General features: G+C 38.2%; 1 protein-coding gene across 1 annotated transcript; it reads left to right on the top strand.

Annotated features, from left to right (window-relative positions):
* Positions 1–15,557: 15,557 nt before the first annotated feature.
* Positions 15,558–25,865, top strand: LOC104104000 (ATP-dependent DNA helicase Q-like 3). The gene is given in 19 exon segments (XM_070181241.1): positions 15,558–15,676; positions 16,117–16,281; positions 16,572–16,679; positions 16,809–16,816; positions 16,904–16,987; positions 18,578–18,718; positions 18,801–18,835; positions 19,470–19,553; positions 19,795–19,883; positions 21,015–21,167; positions 21,243–21,386; positions 21,615–21,790; positions 21,878–21,970; positions 22,087–22,152; positions 22,257–22,390; positions 24,144–24,238; positions 24,358–24,485; positions 25,025–25,131; positions 25,240–25,865. Coding segments are annotated over 18 exon segments (2,250 nt in total). The 5' UTR covers positions 15,558–15,676; positions 16,117–16,130; the 3' UTR covers positions 25,694–25,865.
* The last annotated feature ends 894 nt before the right edge of the window (positions 25,866–26,759 follow it).

Here is a 26,759-nt window from a genome sequence, read left to right as displayed (position 1 = left end):
TGTAGGATGTAGTGCGCACAAAGTATGAATTTGATTGGTCGTGTTAAGGCAAGGTTACTTCTTTGAGTATTGATTGTGCTAAAGGAGCACGTGTCTTTCAGCCCGTTTGGGTGGAGCAAATTAGATTTGAGCAGAGTGAATGACTCTTTCGAGAGTTCAAATGGATTTAAAATGTATATGTGGCAATTGAAAGTTTTTCGAATTTGTAAATCACTAGTCAGTTACTTACAGTAGATGATATCAGGACATGCGATAATTATGTTTGACTATGGATTCTACATTTCGGTATAAGAAAGAAAAGAGGAACAATTTTAAATTCACATAAGGTCCTTAAGAGTGGGTGTCTCGATTGTGGTATTTATGGAGGTGCTTAAGAAGAATATAGTGGCTTATGGGACATAGGGCGGTGTGGTTTTATGTTGGGATGTCTTGTAGTGAGCTTTGGGTAAGGATCGTAGTGTTCTGACAAGGAGAAGTGTCAACTTAAGGGTAGTTCAGAAGAAACTCGAAGAAAATAGGACAACTGGGTAGTAGGCTAGACCAGTATGTTAATGGTATGTTCGGTTCTTTTGGGATAATTATGATGTGGTGAGACTTTACAAATGTTTCAGTGGCAATATTCTTGGGTTTGGTGACCTGCATGGCTTAGTCGAGTTAGAGGAATTCAGTTTTGATAGCTTGGTTATGTGCAAATGGATTTGAAAGTGTTCTTGATGGTTTCTACCATGGTTTGAACTAGGTATTTTTTACCGGTGTAGGAGACATATTGTGCATTGTGAATTCCTCATGGATGAGAGAAAATGGAAGGTTTCTAATTGACCAGGTATGTAATATATTGGTGACTCAGAGTTAATAATGAGATTCTTGTGCTTGTCACATGATGGCATAATAGATGTTATGTGTTATGCGGGATTAAGACTTATATGTACAAGGTAGCAGTTCATTCTAGAAAGCAAGACCACGAATTATGGACAGAATGGTCAATTTCAGATGTTTAGACGGATATTATAACTACTCGGTAATCCCTGAGAAGGGTGTGCATTTCAAAACAGGCATTGTGTTTTGACTTTTAGATGTCATCGGTATTGCGATACTCACATGGTTAATAGACTGTTGATATTCCAATTATTGCTATGTGGCACATGAGGAAATGTGAAAGTATTCCTCATGGGATGATCGTACGAGAAAGATGTGTTAGTCATTCGAGTGCTGGAGTTAGGACCAGTATTTTAAAAGGCGTGGGCGTAAGACGAAATATTTTACATATGCCTCAGCGGGGCGTAATCCCCGAGGCGTGGGGCCTAAGCCCCATAGGTATTTAGTTTTTAATATTTTATAAAATAATATAATGACAGTAAATATTTATAAACAGGTAAAATTGCATAAATATTGAAGAAAACTATATATATGTGTGCTCCATCCCCACAAAAAACTAATCAAAACAATCTATTATATGTTACTTACAAGCACAAGTAATTTGAGTCAAAGAATAAAGTTTTCTATATGGAGGAACAAAAAAAACCTGCAATTTGAACCTTGAATTTGTTGCTATGAAGAAGAATGTAGTTCTCTTTGTATTTGTAAAAAAAATTAAATATTCGTTGCTTTTGGGAGATATTAGCAGACTAGCGGACAAGATAAAAAATTGCAAAAACCATGAATTAGGGCTTAAATCAATAAAAAAGGTCTTTACTTTTAAATTTAATACTTTTGAGTTCATTTTTAAACCTTTTGAGTAATTACCAAACTGACTTTTGAGAATTTGAGTATTATATCAAGGACTAATTCAACAAATTTTGTTTTAATATGAAAAAGTCTATGGGGCTTACTCCTTACTAAAAAAATGCGCCCCGAACGCCCGGACGTATGCCCCGAACGCCCGGGCGTACGCCCCCAAATTGCGGGGTGTACGCCTCTTGAGACTTTCGCCACACACCATCGCCCCGGGCTCGCCCCAGAAACTCCTTTTAAAACACAGGTTGGGACCAATCACGGTGATTCTTGTGTTCTATGAATATGGAGATTGGGGTTCTCAGAAGCATATTGTTTCAGGGTTGCGGCATGTTTGAGGTGAGTATTTTATTTTAACTCAGTGGAGGCACTAATTGCCTTTGTGATGACTACGCACTACAAGTGCGTGTATATATATATATATATATATATATATATATATATATATGTGAGGTTTGAGCCCATGTGTGGGCATCGGGGCAAGTATTCAGACTCGGGAAAATATTTAGACTATGATATGCCTAGAGTTGATAGTTAAGCATAAAGTTATGACGTTTCTCGTACTCGTACCTTTGTTGAGAACTATCTGGGTTATAATTAAGGTTACAACGAGGCTAATTCCCTGAATAAACTGGGTAGTTACTATTTCTGCATTCACTTGCCGATTTGAGTTGTGAAAGCGACTTTGTACATGCCTACTCTATGGCATGTTATTTATACCAGTCCAGGAGCATGTAAATTTTATTTTATTTATCATAAACATGTGTACTTATTTGATTGCTCCTATATGATATGCTTGGATTGGAGGCATGTGACCATGCCGGGCGGATTATGTTATTGGCACGTGAGTTATCTGTGCGGATCCATATACTGATATTGTTAGCACGTGAGTTACCCGTGCAGGTCCAGATATTGATACGATAACAGGTGATTTGTCCGTGTGGGTTGATCTTAATGTGAGCTCTAGGAGAGCTGATTACCGTTATTAGATTCGTGTGTCTTGGTTTTACCATGTATGGTGAGCTCATAGCATGTCGGTTATAAAAGTTCTTGTTGAACTTGCGAAACGATTCTCTTCTTTGAACATTTTCTATTTTTAGGTACACAGATTGCGCAGTTTGTGGCTTGAATTAGATTGGCGTGGCATGTTTTTGGGATAGTTGTGTTTAATAATATATGGTCATTAGACCTAGAATGGGTACTATCAGGTTTGATTATGGTAAATTTGGGAGGACGACATTAAAAGTCAGCTTAGAAAGTGATTATAGTTCTGGTTGGTGTGAGATAACTCCATGACTTGTTGATCTGATAAGCGTGTGTTGAGGTTCGGGAAGAAGGGAAAGTTTAACCCTCGGTATATTGGGCCTTTTGAAATACTTAAGAAGATTGGAGAGGTGGCTTATGAACTTGCCTTGCCGCCTAGTCTATTAGGTGTTCATCCAGTGTTCCAAGTGTCCATGCTACGAAAGTATTTGGGGATCCGTCTCATATTTTGGATTTTAGTACAGTGCAGTCGGACGGTAATTTGACTTATGATGTGAAGCCGGTGGCCATTTTAGATCGGCAGGTTCGAAAGTTGAGAAATAAAGAAATTGCCTCCGTGAAAGTGTTATGGCGAAACCAACAGGTTGAAGAGGCCACTTGGGAAGCCGAGGAAGAAATGAAGAAGAAGTACCCTCATTTGTTTGAATAGTCATGTATTTATAAAGTTGTGTTCTACAAAAATTCTAAGAGTTACCTTCTATGAATTGTATATCAACTGTATAGCTGATGTTAAAGGTGTTCCTCTTTGGTAGTATACTGCTCGTGAGGCCACGTTTGTCATTGTTTTAATGTTATGTTGCGTCGTTGGTTCATGAATATGTTGTTAGGACTGATTTTGGTGATTCTCTGGCAGGTGGTTAGGCCCAATTGCAGAGGACACTCTGTCGAAATTTCTGAAAAATTTGGGAGTTAGCCAAATTTTGGGGCCTTAAGAAAGTTGAAATGTTGGAAGAATATCTAAGATCTATATGAAGTCAAGAACGATTAGAGATGATGGTTAAGGTGAAAAGAGGATAATACTGTGTCTAATAATGAATTGTAAAACATTCGAGGACGAATGATCTTAAGTGAGGGAGAATGTAACACCCCAAAAAATTTCTGAGTGTTTTAAGACCATTAAGATGATTGGTGGGTGCTAATTATATCAATTCGGGTATGAACAAGACTGATAATTTGAATGATATCAATTGATCATGATAATATATGTATGAGGTGCATTAAGAATGGTTTAGGGTCTAAGAAGAGCCCTAAGGCTAAGGCAAGTTGAAAATTATATGATGGGATAAAGTTTCAAGTGAGTTTGCACAAGATCTAAATTTAAATGTGAATAACTCTCAAGATATGAAGAGTTATATGGTGTATAGCCTATCAAATTAAATCCTTTTGAGTCTAGTTTTCAAGGCATCAAACCGTTCATCCTTTGGATATGTATACAGAAAGTTATGGCCATTTTACTGGACCTGTGTCATATGCGCGTTCAGATGCGCGACCACGCATATTTGAGACTTTCTGCCTCAGGTGCGCGGCCGCGCACGTAGGAGCTCATTTAATACCCCCATGGCCGGGTAGGGAGAATGGTAAAGTCATTTTAAAGCTAAAACCTAATATTTTAGAGAGATGTAAGAGCATTTTAGAGAGAGAATGAGTAAACCTAGCATTCTAATCATCCAATCTTGCATCAATCTCCAAGAATCAAGGAAGCTAATCACAAGATCTTCATCAAAGAGGTAAGGTTCCATACCCTAGTTTTCAATTTCGAGATTTGGATTAAAAGTAGGTCATAAGAAGTATGATTCTTGGGTGTGAGAGTATTATGTATATATGTATGATTTATTATGGAAATATGAGTATGAATCAAGTATTGGAACTCATGGTATAGTGATTGGAAGCCATAAATTCTCAATTTAAATGAATACCCATTGTAGAAATTTAAAAGTGATTATTTGATGGATTTTTATTGGTTGGGTGAGAATGGTTGGTCACACATGTAATGTTAGGATTATAAGTTGTTAAAGAATGATGGTGGGAATAATTGTTGGTAAATTATGGTAGTTGGAAGAACTCATTCTATGGTTAAGAAATGTATAAATGTATGCCCACTAGGTGTTTGGTAAATTGTCTAAATGGCATAAACTATGGAATTGGTTACTAATGCTGGTCCCATTGGATGTTGATATTGTCGATTGAAGTTGCTTAGTATAGTAGATCAGTGTAGTATCATTAAGGGGTGAATTTCAGTTTCGGATCGTTGGCAATGAATTGAGGAGACAAGAAGGCATTCAGAGGTGGATACACGCGGAATGGAATTTCCTGAGTATTGATTAGCTTGCTCAACGTTGGGTTCATCTTGTTAAGGTAATTAACACTTCTAAACTTGGTTCTGAGGGTATGAATTCCCGAATTTGTGTTATATGAATTGTTTGGAGGTGACGCACACTATAGTTGATGAGCGTGTGGACGTGCACCATTGAAATTGTGACTTGGAATAAATTCTATGAAGTTGTAAAAAATTAAAGAATCATGTTATTATCTGAACATTTTTCCACGTGTTAGGGAAATTGGGATGAGGTTTTTATTAAAGATCATGTTTAGGCTACGTGCCAATATTTTGGGACTCATGGGGTCGTGTTGCTGTTGAATTAATTGTCTCAAAAATATACATTTCACACTCAGTCATATTCGTCCATTGTGAGGATATTTATGGGATAGGGTTTCACGCCTGCAATAGGCCTTATTGGCTTTATTATATGGATCGGGTTTGCCCGCCTGCATCAGGCCTTATTGGCTTTACTATTTTATGGATCGGGGCTGCCCGCCTGCAGTAGGCCTTATAGGCTTTATTATTATTATTAGATTGGATTGCACGCCGCAGTAGGCCATATCGGCTTTATATAGCGCTTGGGCTGAAGGAGCCCCTCCGGAGTCTGTACACATCCCTAGTGAGCGTTAATGATTATATATTCGGGATCGACTTCCCAGGGCATGGACTTGCCTTACTTATTTATATATATTGTGATGAAATTTCCCTCAACATGGATCTTGTTTGTATCATTTACATTTGGGGATACATTACCCCAGGGCTGGATTAGCCTTATACGATACTGAGTGATTGACTGTCAGTCGATGTGTATGTATATACAGGATGGAATATCCCTAGGCTGGATTGGCCATAAACAATACCGAATGACCGAATAATTTGTGACCAGTATTTACCTGTGGTCTTTTCTACTGAGATGTCATATTCCTCATATCATGCAGTATTGATCTATTTCACTTGTATTGGGTTTAACTATTGAACTTGAAAGCATGCCTACATTTTTGTACCATTATTTATACTAGACTGTACCTGCGGAGCTCGTCACTACTTTTAGCCTAGAGGTTAGTCTTGTTACTTACTGAGTTGGATGTACTCATACTACACTCTGCACCTCATGTGCAGATCCAGGTGCTTCCGAATACGGCGACTGTTAGATCTCAGAGTGCTATCAATTAGGGACTATCAAGGTAGCTGCCTGGAGTCCGCTGACATTCTCTCTCTCTCTCTCTCTCTCTCTCTCTCTCTCTCTCTCTCTCTCTCTCTCTCTCTCTCTCTCTCTCTCTCTCTCTCTTTCAGTTATTTTACTGTCCTATACTTTCAGATAGCGTTTTATCAGTCAAACTCTATATTTATATTAGATGCTCATGTACTCAGTGACACCGGGTTGTTGGAGGGTTTATATTTGTATTCGTAAGATTTCTTCCGCTGAATTTAATTATTATGTTTTCAAATTTAAAAGATATAGTGGTTCATTGGGATTGTTGGCTTGCCTAGTATTGAGTTAGGCGCCATCACGACAGGTGAGATTTTGGGTCGTGACATTCTGAGTAGACCGTGATTTCACGAGATGAGAGCCGTACCATCAACATATCATCAGTTGATGAAATTCCCAACACCCGAAGAAATCAAACAGATAAAAGGCGATCAACAGGCGCTAAGGGAGATAAATGCGATTTCGTTCTCCAGTAGCAAAGGGAAGGAGCATGCCACATAACAATTATAGGAACCGGCGCTTACTCTTGAATCGAGTGAAGTTAGCCTAGGGGAGAAGCGTCAGAATTTTATCAAGTGCCAAGATATTTCCAAGTACCAAAATAGACGGATGCAACAAAATCCACAACAAAAGAGCTCGAGCAAGTTGCATTGTTTGAAAAGTTCTTAGAGAGGAAATTCCACTTAGGGATAGGACTGCACCCCGAGCTTGGGTCTGGATTTATTGATTTTTTTTAAATATAACACCGATTGTTTTGCGTGGTCGCATGCATATATGACAGGTATCCCAAAGGAAGTGGTCATACACAAGCTAAGCTTGGATCCCAACATCCCTCCAGTAAGACAAAAGAAACGCTTTATTGTGGAGGCTAGGAATAAATTCGTCAAAGAAGAGGTAACTCGCCTACTTGATATCGGTTCGATCCGAGAGGTAAAGTATACGGACTGGCCAGCTAATGTAGTAGTAGTTCCTAAGAAGAACAATAAATTTTGCATGTGTGTATATTATAAGGATTTGAATAAAGTGTGCCCAAAAGACTCGTTCTCACTGCCAAACATCGATCAAATGATTGATGCAACGACCGGGCACGAGTTAATGAGTTTCCTCGATGCTTATTCATGGTACAACCAAATTAAGATGAACTCGTAGGATCAAGAAAAACTTCATTTATAACAAATTTTGGCACATATTGCTATAATGTGATGCCCTTTGGGCTAAAGAATGCCGGAGCCACCTATCAACGGCTCGTAAACAAGATGTTTGAAAAATAGATAGGAAAGACTATGGGAGTTTATATAGACGATATGTTCATTAAGTCTTTGAACGCAGGTGTCAACTTAAGCATTTTCAAGAAACTTTTGACATCCTAAGGAAGCATAACATGAAGCTTAACCCTTAGAAGTGCGCGTTCGGGGTCAGCTCCGGCAAGTTCTTAGGATTTCTAGTATCACAAAGGGGGGTTGAGGTAAACCCCGATAAGATAAAATCCATTGAAGATATCCCGGACCAACTATCAAGCATGAAATGAGTATTCAAAGGCTCATAGGGAGATTGGCCACTTTGAGCAAGTTTATTTCCCGGTCATCAGAAAAATGCCACTATTTCTTCGTGTTGCTCAAAAAGAAAAACAATTTCGAATAAACCCCGGAATACCAACAGGCTTTGAGAGATTTGAAAAGGTACTTGTCAAGCCCTTTGTTACTATCAAAACCGAAGGAAGGTGAAACATTGTTATCTTACCTAGCAGTATCGGAGGTAGCGGTAAGCGCCGTTTTAGTCCGTGAGGATAAAGATACGTAATCTCCCATTTATTACATTAGTAGAATTTTAACTTTAGCAGAAACTCGCTACCCACATTGGAGAAACTAACCTTAGCTCTCATAGTCACCGCTCGGAAGCTGAGGCCTTACTTCCAATATCATCCGATAGTTGTGGTGACCACCTTTCCCCTGCGGAATATCCTTTACAAACCCGAACTCTCGGGTAGACTGGCCAAATGCGCAGTCGAAATGAGTGAATTCGACATAGAGTATAAATCGAGGATTGCGATTAAGTCACAAGTTTTGGCCGACTTTATGGCCAATTTCAGTCCGGGATTGTTGCCTCTAGCAACCAAAGAAGTAGTGATGGTGTCATAATCGACACTAGGAGTTTGGACCTTATTTACAGACGAAGCTTCTAACGTAAAGAGGGTCGGGCTTAGCATAGTATTAACCATGCCTTCGGGAGAAACCCTATGGCAGGCCATAAGAACGGTTCGTTTAACTAACAATGAAGCAAAGTATGAAACTTTGATTGTAGCACTCGAACTGGACCGGGGACTAGATTTTGAGGTCATAGAAATCAAATGTGACTCTCACTGGTGGTAAATCAGGTTTACGGGATCTTTAAAACCAAATAGGAGCGCATGCAACAATACATAGTGAAGGTTCAGGCTCTGCTTGCTCGATTTTGGGAGTGTTCGATCACTCACATCCCGAGGGAAGAAAATGCAGAAGTAGATTCATTAGCTAACCTCGGTTCATCAACGTAAATGAAGGGATCGGATTCCGGGATGGTAGTACAACTCATGCACTCGGTTCTGGGCGCAGATAGCTACTATGAGGTAAATACGACTAATATGATATGGGACTGGAGGAATGATATCATCGATTATCTCGAGCACTATAAGTTGCCCGAAGACTCCAAGGCGTCTCGAGCGCTGCGCGGCAAAGCAGCACAATATAGCTTCAAAGGAGGTCAACTATACAAGAAATCTTTCCAAGGCACACTGGCCAGATGCTTGGGAGCGTCCAAAGTTAATTATGTTATGCTAAAAGTCCATGAGGGGATATGTGGAAATCATTCGGGCACAGATTCATTAGTGCTAAAACTGGTAAGGACAGGATATTATTGGCCCCGAATGGAACAAGATGGCAAAGCTTTCATGCAAAAATGTGATAAGTGCCAATGCTACACACCACTGGTACATCAACCAGCAGAACACTACATTCAGTTCTATCTTCGTGGCCATTCATGAAGTGAGGAATGGATATCGTCAGACCACTGCCGCCAACCCCTGGTAAGGTAAAGTTTCTTTTAATTTTAACTGACTATTTTTCTAAGTGGATTGAAGCAGGTCCTTATCAGAAGATCGACGAGCGTGGAGTGGTGAATTTCTCGTAGGAGAACATAATTTGCAGATTTGGAATACCAAAAGAGATAGCCTGCGATAACAGGCCGCAATTTATAGGCGGAAAGATCACAAAGTTCCTCAAAGATTTGAAAATCAAGAGAATCACATATTCACCCTATCATCCGAGCGCAAAATGGTCAAGCGGAATCAACGAACAAAGTGATTATACAAAATCTCAATAAGAGGTTGGAAGCGGCTAAAGGAAAATGGACTGAGGAACTGCCCGGAGTGCTATGGGCGTATTGAACAACAATTCCCTTGTGTATGAAGCAGAAGCCTTAATCCAGGTAGAAGTAGGAGAGCCTACCTTGAGATATTTCCAGGCAAGTGAAGAGATGAACAATGAATCGATGTTATGGAGCTACTCGATGAGCGCAAGGACTTGGCGCATTTAAGAATGGCAGCCCAGAAGCAGAGAATGGAAAGAGATTATAATCGAAGAGCCAACCTCCGTTATTTTCAAAGTGGGAGACTTAGTCCTCAGAAAAGTAACTCAAAACACTCGGGAACTCAACGCAGGGAAGCTAGGTCTAACCTGGGAAGGCCCCTACCGGATTTCAGCTGTCACCGGGAAAGATTCATACGAGTTATAGAATTATGATGGAGAAAAGTTGCCAAGCAATTGGAATGCGGCACACCTCAAGAGATCTTATTGCTGACAAACATCACCTGTACTGAAAGTATGTGCTGCACTCTTTTTCACTTCGTCCAGTTTTGTCCCAATTGAATTTTTTTGGCAAGGTTTTTAACGAGGTAGCAATGGAAAACATACTACGAAGAAAGTTTCATCAGCAGAATTAAGACCTTTAATAGCAAGGCACACAAACGAAGAACCACTCCGGAGCGGCTAGATAATCTTTGGATCGATAGCAAAATTCCCACCGGGAAAGTGAGTTTGCTATCAAGCAAAGGTTACCCGACTGTTCAAAAGTGCAAACCACTAAAGGGTTGTTAGATAGTCTTTTGCTCGATAGCATAAATTCCTAAGGGGAAGCGAAGTTTGTTACCGAGCTGAATATTGTCTAGTAATTCATTAGTGTGGTCCTCGAAGGTGCAAAACTTCTAGTGTTCCCATTCGCATTCTTCGCATTCGAACATTGGGGGAGAATGATATGAGGATACGGAAATAATGACTGCCACATCGACCAGAACACGAAAACCGGGAACATAGTTGTATCACCGGGACCAGGGACTGCGCGGCCAGCCCCGTAGAAATAAGTTGTACAAGTTAGCCACAAGAAACGACAATTTCTTTTTAGCATAACGAATGCTTATGTACTTTTTGAAAAGGGAAGGAATAAAGTAAAGTCCTTTTATTTTCCATCTTGTTTCTTGTCTGACCAATTAATTGATTTTATAATTTGAAAGTTAAACAAGTACTTCAAATGCTAATACCTTAATTAACAGGAGACATCCTCTTCAAGATCACCGTAAATATAAGAGGGCCCTCTCTTATAAAAACCCTCACGATAAAGGGGTTGATTTCGGAAGAACTTGTGCCCGAAATCCAAATGCTTTCGGGGAAAAAATACACCCAAGGCCTTACATAATAAGACGCAAACAATAAAACTTGCACAGAACACTTAAGCAAAAAAGAATGCAAAGATTAAAACTTGTATAGATGTTCAAACGGAAAAAAACTCATGCGATACTTGAGCAAAAGATGTCTTTATTCACAATAAACGTGCCGAAGCGGCATAGATATAAAAGTTGGAAAAAGAAAGGAAAAGCTAAACTGCTGCATCTCCAGAACCCGGAGGAAAATAAGTGTCCACACCCCAGGGGAAGTGGGTAGATCCTCCGATGGCTCAATATCTTGGCCCTCATCAGTTTGGCCTTCAACATCTTCGCCTTCCGGTTCCTCTTCAGTTCCCGAAGTTTCGGAACCGGAAGCATTAGGCCCTGCCGGGAGACCCCTTTTAACAGTTGACTCAAGCTCACGTGCCCTAGATATTTTGGCATCAAAGTTAATGATACACGTTTTAGACTCTTCCAAGGTTTTTCTCCTTATGTTGTACATAACATAAGTTTTCTCAACAATGAGGGAAGTCGCTCGGCGCTTAAGTTCTTCTTTGAGTTGGATAACCTCGACAGAAAGGTTTTCCCGGATAGATCTAATGGACTTGAGGCTGACATCGAGTTCGCGGACAGTAGAGCTAAAATTCTATTATGCTCAATGGTCTTCTTTTACTGCTCCTACAATTGGGAATGTTTCACCCCCGCAGCAACAAGCTCTTCAGTTTTGGAGTTCAGGGTTGCCTCTAGGTTGGTCAATCTCTCAACGGAGGTAGCCTCGTGATCGGTTGCAGCAAGAACGACACTATAGACTTCAGCCCATTTGGCCTTGGCCTCATCAAATTGAACCCTCGGCGGGCCAATCTCTTGGCTAAAGGTTTCCAATTATTGTTCGCTTTGCTGTAAACAAGCCTCTAACACAACGGCCTTAGCAGCTTTGGCTTCCAATTCTGAGAGGCGAGCACTAGTTTGCTCCCGCTCGACCAGAACTTGATCCTGTGTGGAGATAAGTTCTTCTTTCTCCCGAATCAACCTCTAGAGGCCCTTGGAAGCAAGGAAATTGGCCTACAAAACAAGAAAGGCAAACTCAGGATATTTTCTATCAAAGACAAAAGAAATGACAAAAGAAGTGAAGAATGTACCGTGGTGGCGTTGTGCATGGCATTGTTCAACAAGTACTCTCTCGAGAGAACCTGTATCTTTTCCATGGTATAAATCTAAAGCCAAAGAATTCAGATAGTTAGCAAGTTCCACTGTCCGGGATAGAAAATTGCATCTGGTGGAGACCGAGAGAGTAATGATCCTCCTCCTTTGCGGATCTTCTGATGGGGGAGCATAATTTTGCCCCAAATTCCCATGAACTGGGGACTGAGTAAGAAGTGCACCCTCTTCTCAGGTAGACGCGACCGGTGGAGATGATGTAGCAGTTGCTAGTGGAAGAGTTGGTAAAGATGGAAATGAAGCTGATGGTATTGAAGGATGAGAAACAGCTACGATAAACACAATGCTGGTTGCTGGGTGCTCATCAACCGAAGATGGAAGGGACCCGGTACTCAGCCCCAAAATATCGGGCACAACGACTGGGATCCGAAAGCGAGAGTTGGCATTTTCCACCATTTCATACTCCCCCAGAGCGCCGAGACATCGTCCTCGGTTGGTATAACTAACTCAACAGATTGAGCGGTCTGTTGAGTTGAGGAAGGTCGTTGTCTTCTAGCTTCTCCATCATTGTCAATCATTACGGTATCTATGGCCGGCCCGGGCAGAGGTATCATCACCACGACTTCCAGAGATGACTCAGTGGCAACATTCTTCGCCCTCTTATTCTTTCCCCCGGCCGAGGAGGAACGCCTTCTTTTTGGTTGCTTGTTCTCCGACTGGGGACTCCGAGAAGAAGCACTTGCACCAGAAGCAGGCCCGGAGACGCTTGTATGTGAAAAATCTTTCTGCAGCAGTCTCGCCGAATCAACAGGATCAGCCAAAACGTCCTCTTCGGGGATGACAACTAAGCCCTGGGGTAGACCTATATTCAACAGGAGAAAAGAACCATATAACTTTCTCATAAGAAAAGGTAAGGACATGCTGAGTTAAACTTACCATGATTTTTGGCTTTCCATCCATATTTCAGGGACAACTCTTTTCACGAGCGGATTTCGAGCGTAGTAATGTCCGAAATTTTCTAAACCCATTGGTCCAATCCCTCAACCCTAGGGGGAACCCACTGAGTCTCCGAGGCAGGTAAAGAAAGAAAAGTTACTAATGATGAGAAACGAACCTTTAACAAGAGTAGAAACAAATTGTATACTTACGAGCACGGTTCCACAATTCCGGGAAGGAAGGAGCCGAGGCCGGGGTGATGTTACTGGTAGCAACGAAAAAAATTATTCCATCCACCCACAATCGTTATCATCATCCATGCTGGATAGCAATGCATGGTGACCTCGCTTGCTGAAGTTGATCATTCCCACAAGGAAGATCTTGGGGGAATAAAGGTTCATCACGTGAGCTAAGTATAACTCCTACCCCGTTTCTTGGCACAGGCGCCGAAGGCAAGCAATCGTCCTCTATAGGGTAAAATATGCTATGCCAAGTGGTAGGGGTGAGCATAGTTTGGGCAATCCCGAAATCTGAATTATTTGGATTATGGATTGGATTTTACATTTAATTTTTAAAAATTTTAGATTTTGGATTGGATAATGAATTTAGTACTTCGGATTTTTGGGTATCCGAAAATCCAATTTTTTTATAACTTATATTTAGTACATTATTCATATGCCAATATCCTAACCATTAGATATAATCTCATATATTCAATACCAAATTATTTAGTAACTATCAGAATACTTTCTATTTGGACATGATTTTACTATTGTTACTTCTTATCGGCTTTATTAATGTCTTTGTTGTATTTTCTTGATGATGATTTTATTACTTGAATGCTTTATTTGGATGATTGCGGTGAAAATGAGGATTTTTAGGCTAATTTACATAAAAACTTCATTTGGATGTTCATTACTGTAGAAAGAAGAAACATCTGATCAACTTATAAGCTCAAAACTGAAAATTCAAAATATCCAAACCGATTAATCCGAATTCAAACTTAAAAAATCCGATCCAATCCGATTTTTTTTTGGATTAGATTTAGATTGTCATTTCTTCAATCCGAAAATCGAAAATTCAAACCGAAATTTTCATATCCAATCCGAATTGCCCTAACGCTCACCCCTACCAAGTGGTTGCATAAGAGAGTGACACGTGGAGCCGAAGGCAGATGATAGTTAAAACCGAAAATAACTGTTCCATTTGTCACTGGAAAGAATACCGCTCATAAAGATGCAATAAATACCTACCACCCGGTTGCATTTAATGGAGAATATTCTATAATATTTAATACATAGCCGGTTACAAAGAATTTGTCATTTATGCTCACCGTTACACATTCTTTAATGACTAATTGATATTAGATAAGGGCATGATCCTAGGACCTTGTTCCCTAGGTGTATCTATAAATAATGAGCCCTGTTATAATTGTAAAGGACACATTTTTTTTGGCAAACTTATACTATAATCAATTCAAAACTTTATGCAATTTTACCTTCTTACTTCTTGATTTCATTATTGTTGTGCCCGGAGGCCCTGCTCTCGGAATTACTATTTCTGCTATTTTGTCTTCATTTCAAGGCTAAGTATCGCATATTTCTTCAATTCTTGTATTATTTCATGATTGAATTAATTCACTTGTCTAGAAATCAGTATAAATTCAACTATACCGTTTTACGGGTAAACAAACTAAGTGATAAAATATATCTACAAGACATATGCCTTGCATATATTTGCTTAATGTAAACATTAAGTCCGAGTATTTATGTAATATATGATTTGAATAACTTAGAAAGTGAGATAAATATAATCACTATACATTTCAGTGGTGATTAATTTTATTTCGGAGTTGTATTGTGCTTGTTTAGTTATCTATGTGTACCATTCAACAAGAAATTGTGTATAGTTCATCACTAATTGCTTTTCTAATTTAATTGTAACATTCTTTTAACAAGCTCCAACCATCATAACAACATATAAACAAATATGTGATTAAAAAAAAATTAAAACTAACAAAAAATACTCTTATGCATTATTTGATTTATATATGTTGTTAGTTAATCTATCGGCTCATAAAAGCCTTCACCCTTATCTTTTGTCTCAAATATACCTCTGAACAATTAAAAAGATCCAAATATTCCTCTCGCGCTAATGTGAAAGTTGTATCAAGATATATTTAGACCTTTTTAATTATTTAGAAGTATATTTAGAATCTTTCAATTTCTTAGTCGCATGCTAAACCGTTGATAATTATTTCAAGGATCTTATTTCAAACAAAAAATTGCTATTGTTAAATTTAAAACTAAATTCAAAATATTCTACTACACTTTTTAGTTTTTTTCCTAACTTTAGGGGTTATAATTGGAAATAACCGTTTTCAAGGGGCCAATTTGCCCTCGGAGGACAAAGCCAGCTATACTGAAATTGCAATTGTCTCAAGTACCCCTGATTAATATCTGAATTACAAATCACAACCCTTGTTTCAAATTCCCCGAATTTCTTCCTTTCTCATTTATATACTCTCCGCTTTCCCGGCAAAACCCTCCGTTCGGCTTCTTTTGCTGGAGTTTATCTTATCAAGGTTCAGTTTCATCTCATGCAACTTGATGTTTGAATTATCCATTACGATCTTCTGATTATCATTTACACTTCAATAATTTTGTTTTTTTGTCCATTTATTAGTTCTTTAGAATCGATTTAGAATTTTAAAGTCTCATTTCGATGTAGTGCTATTTTCTAGCTCTTCTACTTGGCATTGCCTGAGTGTTTCTATTTCATTTAAAAATTGTGCGTTTTGCGTGCTTGCAGAGTGTGTGTGTGTGTTGTGTCTGTGTTTATTGGTGCTGTCTGTTATTGCCCAATATGAGGTGAATAATTTCAAAGTTACAATTTTGGGCATTTTAGGCTTTATTTAAAAATAAATAAATAAGGGGGTGTTCAGGCTAGCTCCACACTGAATTTTATGGGCAAGAGTATTAAGATGCAAGACAAGTTGTAATAAAGCACTGGGTGTTGTTGCAGGTTTGGTGGTGGAAATGAAGAAATCACCATTACCACTACAAAGTAATTGTGGACCTCAGAAGCAGGTGATTGGGAAGGAAGCTTTAGTCAAGCTTTTGAGATGGCACTTTGGACATTCCAATTTCAGGGGGAAACAATTGGATGCTATTGAAGCTGTTTTATCAGGTAAGGTTCTTTTCACATTCGCATAGTTGAGCATCTTTTTGCATTGAGTTAGAAAACCATTATTTTTGTGTGATATTATAGTTATAGAATTTCTAGCTTAAGCATTTTCTTGTATGGCATTCGTTTTATACTCCTTGTTTTTTTTTTTTTAAATTTTGGTTATATTCCTTGTGTTCTTTGTTTTCTCTTATCAACCTTTTTTTCTGCTGGTTAAATATGGTTTTATTATTTGGGATGTAGTGTGGTGTGGTATCTCTCTACTGTGCTAATAATATGTGAAAAATACGTAGGAAGGGATTGCTTTTGCCTTATGCCAACTGGTGGAGGGAAGTCCATGTGCTATCAGATCCCTGCTTTGGCAAAACCAGGAATTGTGCTTGTTGTTAGCCCTTTGATAGGTGCTTTCTATTAAACTTGTTTGGCTTTACCTTATGATGAAAGCACAAGCTATACTATTTTTTTTCGTTCGCTTGCAAATTCTAGTACACCTTATTGACTCCTTTCATCGGTTTGCCATTTGTTCTCAGCTCTCATGGTAAGTATAATATAAGAATTTTGCCTCTGGTTTTATGTTTATCTACTTTCATAGATTTGTCTTCTAATTTTCCCTTTTCTCGCTTAGGAAAATCAAGTGTCAGCCTTGAAAGAAAAAGGGATTCCTGCTGAATTTCTTTCATCAACCCAGACAGTTCAAGTGAAAAACAAGGTAAATAGGGATAAGTTAATACATTTGTAGAGATATTTGAAGTCTAAGCTTCTGAAGCATGGTCAAGTTATTGTGGGAGTGAGATTAGTGGCTGCTAGTTGATTTTGAAAATACTCTTCGAGAAAAATTATGTTCTATGTACAATCTCATGCTAGTTTCATAATAGTCAAAACACAGTTGTTTGTAGTCTGTATGAACCCTTCGGATGCATTAAATGATAATGGAGAAAAGAGAGGTGTAGCTTACAGTTGAGGCTTTATAGTGCGGCTGATTTCATGAATCCTTTGATCAGCATGGTTGACAGGGATCACTTTCTCCCTATTCCATTTGCCTAGATATTTGATCATTTGCCAGCAACTTATATTGAACACATTCTTTTGGGATGTGCTAAGATGATTGGTATTTAATGTCAGGAAGACCAAGGTACACAAAGGATTAGTAATTCAGGTTATGTGCTTAAGTAATACTGTTTTCAATAACGATGTGATGTTCATCCCCTTACAATGACCTGTCAACCATTATTTTTATTTTTATTCTTCAGCAATATACAAGCCAATTACCTTATTAAATTCGTCTGTAGTTAGACAATAATTCCTAAAATGGGACAGGTGGAGTATGAGTCTTGATTGATTATGACCTTAGCTGTGAGCTCTCTTTTCCTTTAGTAAGTTCAGTTATTTGCATGTTCATATCCCTTTATGCTTGAAAAAGCACTCGTAGGGGTGATTTTACGAATACAATTTCTGGGAAATCCTTTAGTATGAGTCACGAGTTGAAGTTTTCTTAAGGGGATGAACTAAAGGAATTAAAAGATATATCATCTGAGAGTTTTCACTTTCCTTTTTTTCCCTACCCTCTAACATAACTAACCTTACTTATGAGAGTGACGGGCCACTTTAGAAGATACAAGGTGGCTTTCTTGTGGTAGTAGTGAACATCTGTCCTCACATCCATCTTAGGAGTAAGCTACTCTGTTACAACCACTTCTGAATCTGTAAATAAAACATTGCTAAAAGATCAATCTTTTTTATCATTGAATATATGTGTTCTGGACGAAATCATTCTAACTTCGGACGAAAGGATCTAACTTCCAAATAGAGGAGCAAAACCAGTTGTCTTACCACTTGGCCTGCCCCATTTAGATTCCATCTGGCACAAATGTGATATTGATAAGTATATGGCCGGTCTTCTGTACTTATTTAGCCCTATTTAACACAAAAGAATTATTATCTATACCACAGTGAGCTGCTCCACAAAAGCACACAAATATTCAATAACAGTTCTTGGCAAATTCATATGGGCTAGGTCTTCTGTAACCATAATATGAGATTGCTGTTTTTGAGTTTTTGGAGAGGTCATTTAATTTCTTTATCATCCACTTCATACTGTTAAGGATGATTGCTCTATTTTATTGTTGTTGATTCAAAAGTTCCATGTGCATTTCATAAGGTTCACTATAAAGGTGCCCTAGAGGGATCAGTCATCAATGACTTGAAGTGTGCCTATTGCTTTTAAATGTATTTCAGACCATGGAACGAAACGTAAGGGTCCAACACATGTATATAACTGCATTTTTCCCTTGAATCTTAGATATACGAAGACCTGGAATCTGGGAAGCCAGCTGTAAGGTTACTGTATGTGACACCAGAACTAATTGCAACATCCGGATTTATGTCAAAGCTGACAAAGATTCATGCCAGAGGATTGTTGAATCTCATTGCCATTGATGAGGTTTAACTCCATCCCCATTTACTTCTGTCAGAAGTTTCTCTTGCTATTTATCTATTAATATCATTCGTTTAAAAAAATCCAGGCACATTGCATCTCTTCCTGGGGCCATGACTTCAGGTGAATTCCCAATCCACATGTCTCCTTCTATCGTGGTTGTTGGTGGTTGTGGTTAATTTAATACACTCTTTTGTCCTTTCTGGTTCAAATAAGGTTTATTTTGTGGACATGTTATGGGCTTTATTAATGGTTCTCTGAGCTTGTAAATTAGAATAATTTTTCCATGAAAATGGAAGTATGTTCCAACATAGAAGATAGATTTTACTAGCATTTTTCTGAAATATCCAGTGCCACTGTACTTTTTGTGTTAAATGCCTGAGACATCTCACCTCCTTTTTCATCCTCGAATTTTGCATGTACAAGTGCATTGGAAAAAAACACAACAAAGGTCATGCCATTTAGTGCTTTCTTTGATGCTTGCACTCTAGTTCCAAAATGACACTTTCCGATCCAAAGGCACATTGGCCTTACCGTTATAATGTGCATATACTCATTTCAAGTGGGATCTTTAGCTTAATGTTATACACACTATTATCCTTTCTACCTTTAAGCTATAAGTTTCCTATATTGGAGTTGTCATTTGTTTTTAATTCTTCAACTTTTAACTTCTTCTCTTCATTTTCTTTTATTAAGTTTATGCATTTAATCCTTGTGTAAATCTTTTGGTCCCTTGACTTTTTTTCCTCCCATTTAGGCCTAGCTATCGGAAGCTTTCTTCCCTGAGAAGTCACCTATCAAATATACCAGTATTGGCTTTGACTGCAACTGCTGTCCCTAAGTAAGTTTGCTTATGTGCATTTTGCTAGAGAAGTAAGTAATTACGATCTATACGTCAATGGAGATCACTCTCATTGTAACAGGAATTATATGTGATCTTACTTTCCTCTGGCTTTTTCTTTCCCACTGCCAAATATATTTTTAACGATTTTCTAATTAACAGTTCCTTGCTGCTTATTTTGAAATGATCATTGAAGAACCATGATTTGTTCATTTTCTCGGACCTTTTCCTTTCTCTGCAGAGTTCAGAAAGATGTCATAGAATCATTGAATTTGCAAAGCCCTCTAGTCCTGAAATCGTCGTTCAACCGGCCAAATATCTATTATGAAGGTCAGCTCTAAGGATCTCTATTCCTTGATAAAGTGCAAGTGTTTTGATATGTAATTGATGAACAGCCAGTCACCAATCAATTTCTTTAACTGCCAATTCTTAAATCTATGAGGAATCAGCTGGCAACAGTTTATAGTACAACTCATTTGATTTTCTTTTGCTTTTCCTCCTTTAAATTTTGTTATGGCTTTTAAAAACTGAGGGGAAGGGGGATGTAACTATAAGACAATTGCGGAGATTCAAAATGGCCATATATGATTCTGTAGCTTTTGGTTTAAAATCATGGGACCGAATTGTCACGTCCTTAGTCTTTGACTAAGTACACGTGCGGCACTTGACAACTCGTTCGGGATTTTGCACAACTTGCTCACGTTCTTGCTATGTCAAGTCAGCCTTACTACACTAAAGATCGCTAAGGGAATGTTAGAACACAGGAGGATTGCCAAAGGAAGCTTTTGTATTAGAGAGAACTTGATTGTTTTGCTTGGTGAGTTACAAATGAATGCCCCCTATTTATACTAATCATCTAGGGGCTAGTGTGTAAATAATAATTGTTCCACAAGTCCTTCTATATTTACAAATAAGTACACCCTCTAGAATTTTCTACATGACTAGAACATTCCAAGGCTTTCCAAAAGAGTCTTCCTACCAAGTCCATAAATATCTAGAGCTTTCCAAAGGAAATTCTCCATAGTTGTAGAATATTCCACCAAGAGCTAGTCCCTAACTTATGTAACCCTTCCATATGGCAAAAATATATGCCAAGTGGCACCTACATGGCATGATGATGTGGCGGGCCATGACAAAATGCTGTGTAAGTCTAATTTGCTGCATTTGTCCTTTATATGTTGTATGCAGCTGTGTGTATCAGATAAAATATCTATGGTCATTTATATGCTCTAAATTCTGGGTAAATCAGGTATCTTATTACCTTTAACTATCAGGTTATGTACCGTATCACTCATCAATCATCACTCTTTTAAGTATCAGGTTATCTACTGTATCAGTCATCACCATACTATACCTCAAACATTCCTATTACCTTTAGACCTACTTTTAACTATCAGGTTATCTACCGTATCTGTCATCATTTTTGCGATTACATACCTGATCATAATCTCTATTTTGCAGTTCGCTATAAAGACCTTATGGATGATCCATATGATGATGTGTGTAAATTACTAAAATCTTGTGGAAATGTTTGTGCCATTATTTACTGCCTGGAACGTAGTATGTGTGATGATCTTGCGACCCATCTAACCAGCAGCGGCATTTCTTGTGCGGGTAAGGAATGGCTCGATTAAATTCTATGCAATTGTCTTTAATGCGTTTTACTGATGTACATTGCCTTACTACTAGCATATCATGCTGGGTTGAACAGTAAAATGCGGAGCTCTGTCTTGGATGACTGGATTTCTTCAAAGACACAAGTGGTGGTAGCAACTGTAGCTTTTGGGTAAGAGTTCTCTTGCAGAAACAGATAATTCTTTAAGTAGCCTCTAAGCAATGGATTTGAGTCACATGATTCTCTATACTTTCCGTTCATTTTGATACGGGGTATCATGCTTTTATCTGTTTTAATGCTTCTGGATAACAATGGAGCACCTGAGGCACAAACAACTGCTGAGATCTTGATTCCATTGCAGGATGGTATGCATGTAATAGCTCAAAATATCTTGATTCAGTTTTCCAGGATAACTTTTGATAGCAATCTTGACAAGGATTATGTAGAGCTCATATGTTTTTCATTATTATAGGGTATAGATAGAAAGGATGTCAGAGTGGTCTGTCACTTCAATATTCCCAAGTCAGTGGAAGGCTTCTATCAAGAGTCAGGTAGAGCTGGGCGTGATCAGTTGCCTTCCAGAAGTGTACTGTATTATGGAGTGGACGACCGCAGGAAAATGGTTGAATCACCTATCACCAGTTGTTTTTCCTTTTATTTTTCATTCTCAATGTTGCTACCAAATTTGAATAAGTCACATGTATTGCAGGAGTTTATCTTACGCAATACTAAAAGGAATAAGGATGAATCCTCAAGCTTGCAAGATAAATCCTCTAAGAAGTCCCTTGATGACTTCAACCAGGTCCCCCTTTCTTTTGTAAAATCAAATTAATTTTTTGATGAGCTTTTCTTACATTATAACTAACATGATTCTTCTTGCACTGACTTTATATAATCTTGTCTATGAAATATGTTCAGATGGTTGAGTATTGTGAAGGGTCTGGCTGTCGTAGGAAAATGATACTTGAGAGCTTTGGAGAGATGGTATATTCATTCGTTATTATTATTAGTCCTTTTCAAATGGTAACTGCAAGATGTTGTTTTTACTGGCTTATATTATCTCATGTTTGTGTTATCTTTAAAATTAGGTACCTTCTTCCTTATGTAAAAAATCATGTGATGTGTGCAAGCATCCTAATCTAGTAACAAGTTACTTGGAGCAACTTAAAACTGAAACTGCTTTTCGTCAGCGAACTGGATCTTCAAGAATATATATGACCAGGTATCTTGTTTTGCATTCATCTCACTGCTGATACATGGATTACCACTTTAATTGGGATCTGCTGCATTTCCTATCATCTTCACTGAATGCTCATTGCTTCATTATATGCCAAAGATTATTATAAAAAGGAGATATGCTTTTACTTTCTATTGTTCTCTTCCTTTTACAGAATGGTAGCATAAGATGCTTGCCGGAGTCGAATATTCTATTATACCAGTCAATGCTCTTATAAAATAAAAACTAAAATGTGAGTCGATGAATGGATTTTATTAGCAGCTTTTATCAGTTAGAGATAAGTACTTGCACGGATCGTTCCTTCTTTTTGGTACTGAGTGCCACGTCTTTTGTGAGTGTTTAGATGTGGAAGAAGTGTGTGAAATATGAGCAAATTGGACGCTTCCTAGAGCAGTGGTAGAGACAATGACAAGTTGGAGGATGATCAAATTGGATGCTGGGAAAAAGAAGTTACGAAAGGCAGCCCTTGTTTGTCTTTTCTTGTTAGTATGGAGAGAACGGAATAGTTGATAATTTGAAGGAGTGGATAATTCAATATTAAGAGTCAAAATATCTCTTATTTACTTGTATTTTTCTCCTTGAGCTGAGGGTCTATCGGAAACAGCCTCTCTACCTCACAAGGTAGGGGTAAGGTCTGCGTACACACTACCCTCCCCAGACCTCACTTGTGGGATTACACTAGGTATGTTGTTGTTACTTGTATTTTTCCTGTAAAGAGGATTTTCCAGGTTGTATAGATAATTGGCTAGACTTTTGGGTGGCCAACACATACCAGTGTCAAGTCACATTTGTATAGCTACACCAACTTGTTTTGAATCCATGAGAAATATTTGATTTATCATTTATCAGAAACAAGTGGGGAAGATATAAAGATAGCCAGTAATACCTTTCTTTCCATGGACAGCAGCCTAAGAATCCACCCTAACAACTGAAAATTTGAGGACGTCTAGATTAGTTGGTGTTTCATGTCAATAAATGGGGAGAATATTAACCACTAATTGTTTCATACCCCAATTGTGTACAGGTTATGATACATTGTGGAATATGTTGGAACTGAAGGGTGATGTTACCAACCGTTAGAGGAAGAAAAGGAGAGCATGAGACCGAAGTTGGGAGTTCAAATCTGGGTTCAGGAAATTTATAGCAGGATGATAAGGCACCTTAGACTTATTCCAACACTAGCTAGCATGGGATGCTTATTGAAATGGAAATTTATACTTTTGCAAGATAAATCAATAATATGATGAATACGATCTCATGTTACATGGTAGAAGATAAAACTCTGCTTGTTAAAGAGCATTCAGTGGGTGTGTCACTAGATTTTAGTCTATTGTTGTTGCTCAATAGTTCTAGGATATACACTAGCCTCAGATATTGCTATACATACTGGAAACTAGAACATCACCTTTGAGGCCTCGTCTATGGTGTCACCCAAGAGCACCATAAGATACATACAGAACAATATTATCTAATACAGATGAAGGAATATCAAAGAATGTGCCGCACTTAGTAGAGGGGGTTAGAATAACTGTGCACCTGACTAATTTGTTTCTTGTTCTAGTGAACATCGAGTTTGAATTCACCTCAAATTTGCCTTAAATACAAAACACTGCTTCTTCTGTATGAGAATCTGCCTATTTGTCGCTTGCAATATAAAAAATTCTGAACTTCTTATGAAACTGTAGAGCAGTTAGGCATAGTGGGAGTTTTTCTTCTTAAACTACTATATCCTTCTCAGCGGTTCAAGTTTCAATGCCGAAGGACAAATGTCAGAATTCTGGAATCGTGATAATGAAGCTAGTGGGTCAGAAGAAGATATATCTGAATCCGATGGTATGTACTGATTACTGAGGTTATAGGGGCCCATTCACTGAAGCCACTTTGAAGCTTTCATGTCTTGTTTCCCTTCATTGATTTTCAATCTTGGCTAAGTCGGAATTACTTATATTTAGATGCTCTGGATGCTGCAAAGAGTGTCGCTTCATCAAAAACATCTGCAAAACTCAAGTTGCAAGATAAAATTGATATGCTGCAGCGTGCAGAAGAGAATTATTATCAGAACAAAAGCCTTGATAAACAGGTGGCTTTTTAAAGTCTTTTTTTAATAAATACATTTTGGTTGAATTGACAGGGTGTTCTTAGTTTACATGTTGAAGTATTTCTCATTCACTGGGTTGCATAACGATTTCACAATGCACAAAGCCAAGTCATCCTTTTCCAAAGAACTTGGAAAATGCTGCATAGTTTTTGCTTGATTTCCTTTCTGTTTTAAAGCTATATATTTAGATTTTCAGTGATGGAAAGGGAAGTGACAAAGTTCAACTAGTGAAATCCGTTTGTGCCAACTCTGAATTCGGTTAGGTCCATTCACTAACTTATCTACTGCTTGCGTTCAATGTTATAACTGGAGAAAATTATACTAAAAGTGCTTATGGATCACTCTAGCGATGGTGGCTTCTTTGTTTCTGAACTTAGTTTTGATAGGAAGTACTGCTATATTGAAAACAAATGCATTGAAGCAATCTAGAGGTTGGATCCTTCGAGATGCAACTAATGCAAATTTCGCGTAACTAACATTTGTCTGCATAATATGATAACATTTTGTTTTACTAATAATAGGCCAATAAACATGACAAGAATGCCATAGCTGAAACACTCAGGGAAGCAGGCAAGCAGAGATTGTTAAATGCAATAAAGCAAAACCAGCAGCTGGTCAGTGATTCAAGGTATGTGAGTTCTCTGTATTATCCTTCAGAATTTGTAGCTAAAAAGGGTTTCTGCTCAGATAAAACTCTGCTCTCTCATCGACTTTCTTGCTGGTTGCCTATTTGCAGGATTGACGTTGATAAATCTGCAGTTTCCCTTGAAAATGAATGTTATAAGAAGTATGGAAAAAGTGGAAAATCGTTCTATTTATCACTAATGGCAAGTACAGCTCGGTGGCTTTCCACAGCAGGTCCTAAGGAATTAGTGAATAAGCTCAGCAGCTCTACTCCTGAGAATGTAACTTCCACAGCCAACTGCTCTACAGCATTATCAAATCCTTCTATGCCTGTATCACCGATGGTTAACGATGAAAAAGTCCATGACAATGCTGGATCAGAAGATCCAACAAGGCCATCAGTCTCACCCCTACATGGATCTGCGAGTTCAGAGTTACCACCTATCCTGTCTTTCTCTCAGTTTATCAACAGCGGAAAGGCAAAGGGAAACAGCGCATCAGTCTCAAAGAGGGACTCACCAGATACAGGTAAAAAGAACTTAGAGAAGAGGATGAGATCTCAATAGGCTTTTGATTTTTCAGAAATCTGAGCAGATTTTTGGCTGAGCAAATTCCTGTATATTAAAAACAATTTTATTTATATTTTGCTGAACTGTCAGTGGTAGTCATACTTAATTGTAAGTATATTCAGCTATTTAATGGTTAAACTAAAAAAGAGCATTTACAATGTTCAGTAAATTATTCAGACTTGGGATAAAATCGTCATGCTAATGACTAATCGTACTAAAATTCCAATTCTTTCCATTCTCTGCAGTAGTGCACTGTAGATGTTGATGAATTTAGTATGAGTGTTCACATGTTGAATAAAAATTTAAATTCTAAACGAATTTCTCTGAACTTCTTCTTTAAGTATAAGCCACAGAAATCAGAATTTGAGATTAGGCCTTTAGGGAACGATCACATGATCCAGAAATTGGACTGATTTTCATTTTGCACAAATAGTTTTGTTACCCTTGTATTTTAGAAGTCGGCCATCTATTTTTAATATTAAATTAGTGATCTGAAGTTCTGAAATGGCCACTTGGTCCGAAGACATTTAATTTTGAGAAAGTGACTAATTATAACTTCTAAATACAGGGCCACAAAAGTCACCACCTGGTATAATTTAAATAACACCGAGATATTGAGGCTTAAGGTGGCAACGAAGAGATAGCCGCCCCTTATAAGAAATATAATCAGACTGACATCGGTTGCTTAGCCTTACGTCGCTCTTTCAAGTAACTTCAGGAAGGCGCCGCGTAACAGTTGGTATCAGAGCATAGGCTCGACATCGGACGAGGGAACTCATTGCCATCATCATCACCATTTCTGACCATGGTGAATTACGGAGATCGCATCACGACCCTAGAACAGACGGTTGATGCATTACGGCCCATCGTGGATACGTTGCCTGATCTAAAAACCAGCCTAGTGCAAAGGTTGGACGACCTGGACCGCAGAATGCGGCAGATCTCTATAACAATATTGCTATATAATAGTCATTCACTATACAAGCCAAGTTTTTATTAAACCAATTTTTATATTATGTTATAATATATGTTCTCTATAACAACTAAAAAATCTGGAACAAAT

The sequence above is a fragment of the Nicotiana tomentosiformis genome, chromosome 7, assembly GCF_000390325.3.
Source record: "Nicotiana tomentosiformis chromosome 7, ASM39032v3, whole genome shotgun sequence".
Lineage (NCBI taxonomy): Eukaryota > Viridiplantae > Streptophyta > Magnoliopsida > Solanales > Solanaceae > Nicotiana > Nicotiana tomentosiformis.
This window is presented reverse-complemented; position numbering and strand designations above follow the sequence as displayed.